Below are 8,971 nucleotides of genomic sequence, written 5' to 3' on the forward strand. Positions count from 1 at the left end.
TAATAATCTATGTTTTCTTTTTCAATTTGAGTTCCATACTTCCACATTAAGTTTATTAAGGATTAAGATTCATAATTTTTTTCAATTTACTTCTTATGAGGTTATCTCAGGCTCATGATCCATAACGCGAGTTTGACGAGTTGACTTGAGTTTTGTCTCTATTTTTCTAATTGATTTTTTTTTTAATATCATATATTTTTTGCTGGTGCATGTGCCACACACTCCTACATAGTTTTTCCATTTAAATAATATTTAGGCCCAATTTGTTTGCTGGAAAGTGGATTCCTAGCATGTGAATTATTTTTTTATGTTTGTTAATGTTATGAAAAATAAGTTTGAAAAACAATTTTCAGTGTTTTGCTATATCATAAAAAAATAAGCTCGAAAATAACTTATTGATGTTTTATGTTTTTTCAAATTTATTAAAAAAATGAGCAACAAATCTTATAAATTAAAAAGTTGAATGAGAATGAAATAAAAAAAATTCACAAATTATCTCAAATAAAATAAATAACAATCAAAATAATAGAGACTAACAAATTTTATAGATAAAAAAGTTGAAAGATGATGAAATTAAAAAAAAATACAATTCCATAAATTATTTTTAAAAAAATAACAATAACAAATGATGAAAAAATATCTAATAAATAAAAAAATTCAATTAAAAAGAATAAGAGAAAAATAAATAATAATAAAAAATGAGTACCAAATTTGATATAAAAATCAAATCAAATCAAATTATAAGGGATCAAATTCAAAAAAAAAATTTATTCAAAATAAAATATATAGCAATCAAAAGTTTAATGATTAAATTTGATATAATCAATAAATAACATGAATATTTCTAAATTTTTCATAATTTTTGAAAAAGATTTCCCTTTTAAAATAAATGGAAACCGCTTTCTTGAAAATCAAGTCAAATTTTTCTTTAATTAAAAAATATTTTTTCATTGACCAAGTTTTATAATTGTAAATAAACACATAAAAGCTTGGATCCATGAAACAAATCTGGTCTTAATCTATGCCAAAAACCAAATTGCCCTTCAAGAAATTGTTAATAAAAAAAATATAGTGTAAAGATCAAAAACACTTAGATGCATGTTTTATTTATTTTTTATTTCAAGAGTAAACTTTCTATTATATTGTGTTTTAAAAACTCTAAAAAAAAAAAAACATGAACACCATCACCATCAGTTTCAAGAATTTTAACTAGAGGAGAATTGAGTCATTTTATCTTGTTTAAAAACAAATTTAAAAATATATACTCTTTGTTAATTTTTTAATGATTAATGAGTTCTTAAAAAATTAAAACATTTTTAGTACCGAGATAATTAATTTTTTTCTATTATATGAAGCAAAATGCTATTACACTGTTTAATGAATAATATAAATAGATTTGTGTCTCCTGTGTTTTTGAATGCCCAATTAAACTTTTATTAATTTGTTTAATTTTAATATAGATAAAAAAAAAACCCTAATTTGTTTTTTCAGTCATTTAAGGCACGCTACTCGTAGATAAATTTTCGAATGCTCGGAAGAAAATAATAAATAATAAAAAAAAGTTTAATGGATTGGTCAACACGGTAGCTGTCAACGTATTATTATTATTATGAACATGTACCTGTCGACGTATGGGTTAGGAGTGAGGACAATCCAAATAGTCTGGTACTGCCTCAAGAGCAGATAGGCAAAATATGTATAATTCACTGTCTACATGAAATCCAACTCTCTCTTTCTCTTGCTAATAAAAAAATCTTAGACACCCTCTTTCTCTGTGCACGGAGGGCTGAGGAGGGTCCTTGGCTTGCCTAGCCTTTTTTCATGCTCAAGTATAAAAGTTAATGGCGGTTGTATGCTGTCCTCTTCGTTGATCGACCCCCTCCACCCAAAGAAGGGGAAAAACACACACCCCTATAGATAAAACCAGAAGAAGCATCAGCAGCTCAGCACGTCCTGTAGCATCCATTACTGGCAAAACTGACCTCTCCCCATAAATCCTCTTCTTCTCCTTATTTATTCATACATAGAGAATATAATAGGACAGTGAGCGATTCTGTTAGGATGTTGTCAATATAGCAAGTGGTATATAGCTGCTTGAAGCAGGGTGGAGTGGTGTGTTAGCTGTGAAAATGTTGTCTCTCACTTATCAGTTTATAGTTATAGTTATTTTGGGTGTAAAAGATCTGGGTTCTTTTTACCAAACTCAAATTTAGTGGCATTCAACTAAGATCTACTAGCTTAAACGAGAAGCACAACAGCGGAATTTTGTGGCATAACAAACTTGGGAGTTGGAAGAAGCGGATGAGGCTGAAATCGATTGTGTTTTGTAGCAAAACCGGCTTCGGTTGAGGATTTAAAAACTGGGTCCGTAATCTTTGCTTTACTTATCTTCCAAATGAACTTGTCTTTGATGGCTAAAGAGTTTTTCGTGATTGTTTTTTGAAGAGGGAAAGGAAAAGGTGAAGAAGAAGAAGAAGAAGAAGAAGGCATGGTATTGTCATTGTGTGAAAGGAAGAAATTAGTGAAGATTGTTTTTGTTGTGGATCTTTAATTGGGTTGGGTTGTGGGTCTAAGCTTGTTGGGATTGTGTTATTAAGTCTCCTTCTCTCTGCCTTAATGAGGCACTCTTCGGCTTCTTTTAATCCACAAACCCAGGAAGGTATGCGTATTGATTATTATTTGAGGAATCCTCATTTCTTTTTTGCTTCAGGTATAGTTTTGGTGGCTGTGTAAATGAGATCTTGGAAAACCTTAGCATGGTTGGTCAATTTAATCCGTATACAAACCTGGATTAAGCTCTTCAACCTTTTCTTCTTCTTCTTCTTTGATTCTGTATTTTTCTTGTCCTATGTTTAGAGACCTTACTTTGTATCCCTGTTTTGAACCTTTTCCTTTTGTGTTTTTCTTTGCCTCAATTTTCTCGATATCATATACAGTGGTTCACCTTGTTGTATTTACTACTTCCTTTTCCCTTTTCTTTTGGTTATTTATTTTAATGTTTTCCTTGGTTTCTGAAAAGTGATTTTTTTTTTCAAAGCCCTTGATCAGCATTCTTGGCTACTTCATTCTAGCTAATTGGTGGCCATATTTTAAATTTTCTTCACCGAAAATGCAGTTTTTCATGTAATTTTAAGACATTTCTCTGGAATGGATTTTGTAGGGGAGAAGCGGGTGCTGAATTCTGAACTATGGCACGCATGTGCGGGTCCTCTTGTTTCTCTACCTGCTGTTGGAAGCCGTGTTGTTTATTTCCCTCAAGGTCATAGTGAGCAGGTAAGCAGAGCTCTGATTTTAGCCTGCTTCTCTGTACCTATTGATCAGATTCCTTTATTATTGATTAGTAATTACGTTTTTGGTAGAAGGTGAATATAGCCTTCAAATAATCATCTGAGAAATGACTTTTCCTGCTGTTTCTTGGTTTAGACAAAGCCATGTTCTATGTTGAGTTATGACAGTCGGCAACTCTTCTTGCTTTGTTTCATTTATATCTCAATGTCCTTGTATGTAGGTTGCTGCTTCAACGAACAAGGAAGTGGATGCCCGGATTCCAAACTACCCAAGCTTGCCTCCGCAACTTATCTGTCAGCTTCACAACGTGACCATGCATGTAAGACTTGCTTTACTTTGTTAGTTTCTGGTTCTGAATAGTCCCTCCGTTCTTGAAGGCTCAAAAGATTTCTCAATTACAGGCAGATGTCGAGACGGATGAAGTTTATGCACAATTGACCTTGCAGCCACTAAGTCCAGTATGTTTTTTTGCATTTTTCATTAGTTCTTTTAGATTACTCTGTATGAGTAGCATTACATGCTCAAAGTGACCTTGTTCTGCAGCAAGAGCAAAAGGATGCCTACCTTCCAGCAGATTTGGGCACCCCTAGCAAACAGCCAACCAATTATTTTTGTAAGACTTTGACTGCTAGCGATACAAGTACTCATGGAGGATTCTCTGTCCCTCGGCGGGCAGCCGAGAAAGTTTTCCCTCCACTGGTAAATATTCAATCTGACCATGGAATGTGACCATCAATTTTCAGTTCTCCAATGTCCCTTCTCATGTGAAATTTCTGACATGGTAAATTTTCAATCTAACAATGGAATGTGACCATCAATTTCCGTCTACCATTTACTTGCAGGATTTTTCTCAGCAACCTCCAGCTCAAGAGTTGATTGCTAGGGATCTACATGATAATGAATGGAAATTCAGACACATCTTTCGCGGTTAGTTCTTGTTATTTTGTAGCTCAAGTTTTGTTAATTGAGCACTGTAATATTCTTGATGGCAGTCTAAGTGTATCCAGTGTGGTCTCATCTTCATTTAGTTGTTTTAATTGATTGGGTTTAATACATGTGATGAACAGGTCAATAAACTTTGTATCTGATGCTAAAAGAACTGAAACTAAGTGGCATTATTTTTTTGAATCATTATCTTTCAAACTCATTATTTATTTATGCCTGTCACTCATTAACTGGCAGGCTAATCTATATTCCTCTCTTCCTCAACTCAATTGTTTTTGGGTCTGTTGTTCTATATGTTATTTACCTGCTCTATGTCTAAATGATTCTCCATAAAACTTATTCTTTGCCTGAACTGGAGATGTAAACTATATTTTTAGAGCTTTTAGACTTAAATTATCAAAGAACCATAATAAATAGTCATAATTAATTGTTTTTGAAATTTTGTTTTTTATTGGAATGATGCTAGTTGAATGCAATGTATGATATAAGATGATTCTATGCTTTTTGGACAATTGAAGCCAAAAAAGGAGTTACTTGTGAATTACAGTTGCTTTCTTAACAGTTCCTGACTTTTCTTTAATCAGGCCAGCCAAAAAGACACCTTCTTACAACAGGGTGGAGTGTGTTTGTGAGTGCTAAAAGACTTGTTGCTGGGGATTCAGTGCTTTTCATCTGGTATGCTGTTGGCTGGTTCCACGTTGTTTATACTTGTTCGACTCTTTATTGTTCATTTTTAGGTTTGTTGTAGTGTATCTGAACTTGTTGACACCATGGCCAGAAAACACATCCTGATCATCTTTGCCTACATAGTTTGTGCACTCTCTTGAAATTCCTAGTAATGTACATGACACAATGTCTAGATAAGGAGCTTAATGCGCAGGCAATCCGGTAAAATAAGCTTGGGTCACCAGAGTCGACATTGGATGTTATTATATGTAGTGCTTGATGTGGCTTTTTTTAAGAATTTCCTTGCTCTTTAAATTATATGCATATGATTTTCTATAAACTATGGATCTTGTCAGTGTTTCAATTGAAGTGGATTTATATTCATCAGGAATGAAAAGAATCAGCTACTACTTGGCATTAAGCGTGCTACTCGACCTCAAACTGTGATGCCTTCATCAGTCTTATCTAGCGATAGCATGCACTTGGGCCTTCTTGCTGCTGCAGCTCATGCAGCTGCAACAAATAGCCGTTTTACAATATTTTACAATCCAAGGTATGATTGTGCAAGTGAAAGGAAATTTTAAATTACTTATCCACCCTCTAAAATTTTTGTCACCTCTCTTATTCAGGGCTAGTCCATCAGAATTCGTCATACCGTTGGCTAAATATCTTAAAGCTGTTTATTATACTCGAGTGTCTGTTGGCATGCGCTTTAGGATGCTGTTTGAAACAGAAGAATCAAGTGTCCGTAGGTAGGCTCCAAACTTTTATTGGCATATTCACGTATGATAGTTATGATTATTGTGTGATTGGGTTTCATTTTCTTGACATTTTGTTGGCCACTGGAGTGAAAAGTCCTCCTAACTGATTTTTGCCGAAGTGTGACACAGCAGATCCACAACATGACAAATCTTTGCCTGGTATTTCATTAGATGGTTTGTTGTCACATTACAGCTGATTAGAGTGAGAAGACATTGCATGTCTCTCTCTTACCAAAATTTGTCACATCACAGTTGATCAATAACAAGCTCTCTAATTTCTAGCTCTTTTCATCTATTGTTTTGTTTTCTTTCTTATTGCTATGAATTCTTTTGAAGATGCATTTTGTTTTTGTTTCAATGAAGACATCTGACAGTTGTTTATTATCCAGGTACATGGGTACGATAACTGGCATAAGTGACTTAGATGTTGCTAGATGGCCAAATTCACTTTGGCGCTCAGTCAAGGTATGCCGAGACAATCAGTGAACACTGAAACTATTTATTTTTTAATAAAATAAAAGCACAGTGCAAGAAGAAATTTTCTCTTGCCAAATCTGCCTTCAAAGATTTACTTGCTGTGTTCTCCAAGACTGCATCTTAATGTAGATAGAGAATGTGAATGCAGGTTGGCTGGGATGAGTCTACAGCTGGGGAGAGGCAACCAAGAGTTTCTCTATGGGAGATTGAACCACTAACAACTTTCCCAATGTATCCATCTCCATTTCCCCTAAGGCTCAAGCGGCCATGGACACCAGGACTACCCTCTTTCCACGGCAAGCTTCTCTACACCATCTTAAGGGCTTTGATGGATGGTTCTATCATATAAACTCTAATTTTAGAGTACTTCATGATTTTTCTTCTCTCATTTTTATAACCTTTCACTTTGCTTTGCCTTGTCTATTGGATTTAGGCATCAAGGATGATGATCTGGGAATGAACTCTTCCCTTATGTGGCTAAGAGGAGATGGAGACCGTGGAATTCAATCTCTGAACCTTCAGGGAATGGGTGTTGCACCATGGATGCAGCCAAGAGTTGATACTTCCATGCTAGGTTTGCAAAATGATGTCTACCAAACTATGGCTACTGCTGCGTTTCAGGAGATGAGGGCTCTTGATCCTTCTAAATCATCAGCTGCATCCCTTTTGCAATTCCAGCAACACCAGAATCTCCCAATCAGGAATGCTGCTTTAATGCAGCCGCTTATGTTGCATCAGTCTCCTTCTCAACAGGCCTTTCTTCAAGGTGTTCAAGAAAATAAACATCAGCCTCAGCCTCAGTCTCAGACTCCAACTCGGTCACACCTTATTCATCAACAACTGCAGCATCAGCACTCACTTGACAGTCCAGAGCAGCAGCGGCCACTTCTGCAACAACAGCATCTGGCTGACCAACAGATCCCAAATGTTGTCTCTGCAATATCTCAATATGCTCCAGCTACTCAATCCCTGACGCCACCATTGCAAGCAATTTCACTGTGTCAGCAACACAGTTTTTCTGACTCAAATGGGAACCTTTTGTCAAGCCCTGTTGTTTCTCCCCTGCAAAGTCTTTTGGGCTCATTTCCCCAGGACGAATCGTCTCATTTGTTCAATTTTCCTAGAACAAACCCCTTGATAACATCCTCTGGCTGGCCCTCAAAGCGAACTGCTGTTGAACCTCTTATCTCCTCTGTAGCTCCTCAATGCATGATGAGCCAAGTGGAGCAGCTGGGGCCACCTCAGACAAGCATCTCTCCTAGCTCTGTTTCCTTGCCTCCCTTTCCTGGCAGAGAATGTCCAACAGATCAGGATGGTGGCACTGATCCACAAAGCCATCTTCTATTTGGTGTCAATATAGAGCCCTCTTCTCTTCTAATGCAGAATGGACTGTCAAGCCTCAGGGGAGTTGGAAGTGATAGTGATTCAACAACTGTACCTTTCTCTTCTAATTACATGAGTATTGCAGGCACCAATTTCTCTCTTAATCCAGCAATGGCACCTTCAAGTTGCATTGATGAATCAGTTTTCCTCCAGTCCATGGAAAATGTGGGCCAAGGAAATCCACCATCTAGAACCTTTGTTAAGGTAACTTCCCATTTTCTGATTTTAGTTGATTTTCGTTTCCTGATGCTTTGTGGTGGGATGTATGGAACACTTGTATGTTTAGCTTTCATATTTTTTGTGTGTTCTTAGATTCAATTGTTTCTCCATTATGAATGCAATCTTCTAGAAGCCCCAAGCAAGTGCTATCATGGATGTTGACAGTGTAATTTTTTACAGGTTTACAAGTCAGGGTCCTTTGGTAGGTCACTGGATATAACCAAATTCAGCAACTACAACGAGTTGCGAAGTGAGCTTGCGTGCATGTTTGGTCTTGAAGGCCAACTGGAGGACCCCCTGAGATCAGGCTGGCAGCTTGTATTCATCGACCGGGAGAATGATGTTCTTCTCCTTGGTGATGGCCCCTGGCCGTGAGTTTCTCACTTTTACTTTTGGCTAAGTGGTCTGATACATGCAAAATTTCTTTGTTAATTTTCCTAAAACAAGACAAAACTAAAATCATTGAAAGCATCTAATCTAAAAGTTTTAGCTATGATAATTGTGAAATATTTCAAAGAGTAGAAGAACAAGAAGAAAATGTCTCAGTATCATTGTGAACAAACTTTGAAAGGTCAGATTTTGTTCTGTGTATATGACCATCATGAAATGAATACATACGCATGCTGAATATGCCCGTCATGTGGGAATTTCCATTCATTGTTTTCATGTCTAACCAGCCAAATTCCGATTAATTTTGTTACATTCTTATCACAGGGAATTTGTAAACAGCGTGTGGTGCATCAAAATACTCTCACCACAAGAAGTACAGCAAATGGGCAAACGAGGTTTAGAGCTTCTGAACTGTGTCCCAATTCAGAGGCTTTCCAATGGCAGCTGTGATGACTATGCAAACCGGCAGGATTCACAAAATTTGAGCAATGCTATAACTTCTGTGGGGTCTTTGGACTGCCGAGAAATTTAAGCAGTTAAGATACCACAGTCTCTTCTGTAATATTAGCATTCCTTCCAAATCTTTCAGTTTCAGAATTGAAAGGGGCAAGCCTCATCCTAGCTTAAGGGTTTTAATGTAAGCTATTGTTGTAATGTGATTAGAAGATACTGCTCCTAGTTTCTAGGCTATTATTGTAACTAGAAGATAATGTTCCTCGTTGCTAAGCTATTATTGTAACTAGAAGATAATGTTCCTCTTTTCTAAGTTATTGAAATTTGAATGCCAACAGTTGATAATAGTAGACAAATATATCTGTAAGCTCAGCTGTCTGCTTTTGTTA

General features: G+C 36.1%; 1 protein-coding gene across 1 annotated transcript; it reads left to right on the top strand.

Annotated features, from left to right (window-relative positions):
- Nucleotides 1–1,682: 1,682 nt before the first annotated feature.
- Nucleotides 1,683–8,971, top strand: LOC118035337 (auxin response factor 6). Its single transcript, XM_035040859.2, has 15 exons — nt 1,683–2,364; nt 2,446–2,659; nt 3,161–3,273; nt 3,509–3,607; nt 3,690–3,746; nt 3,832–3,987; nt 4,131–4,215; nt 4,818–4,908; nt 5,288–5,452; nt 5,529–5,651; nt 6,050–6,125; nt 6,286–6,433; nt 6,571–7,724; nt 7,920–8,110; nt 8,454–8,971. Exons 2-15 carry the CDS (start codon nt 2,617–2,619, stop codon nt 8,659–8,661), a joined length of 2,709 nt encoding a protein of 902 aa, XP_034896750.1. The 5' UTR covers nt 1,683–2,364; nt 2,446–2,616; the 3' UTR covers nt 8,662–8,971.

This window comes from Populus alba, chromosome 11 (assembly GCF_005239225.2).
Source record: "Populus alba chromosome 11, ASM523922v2, whole genome shotgun sequence".
Classification (NCBI taxonomy): domain Eukaryota; kingdom Viridiplantae; phylum Streptophyta; class Magnoliopsida; order Malpighiales; family Salicaceae; genus Populus; species Populus alba.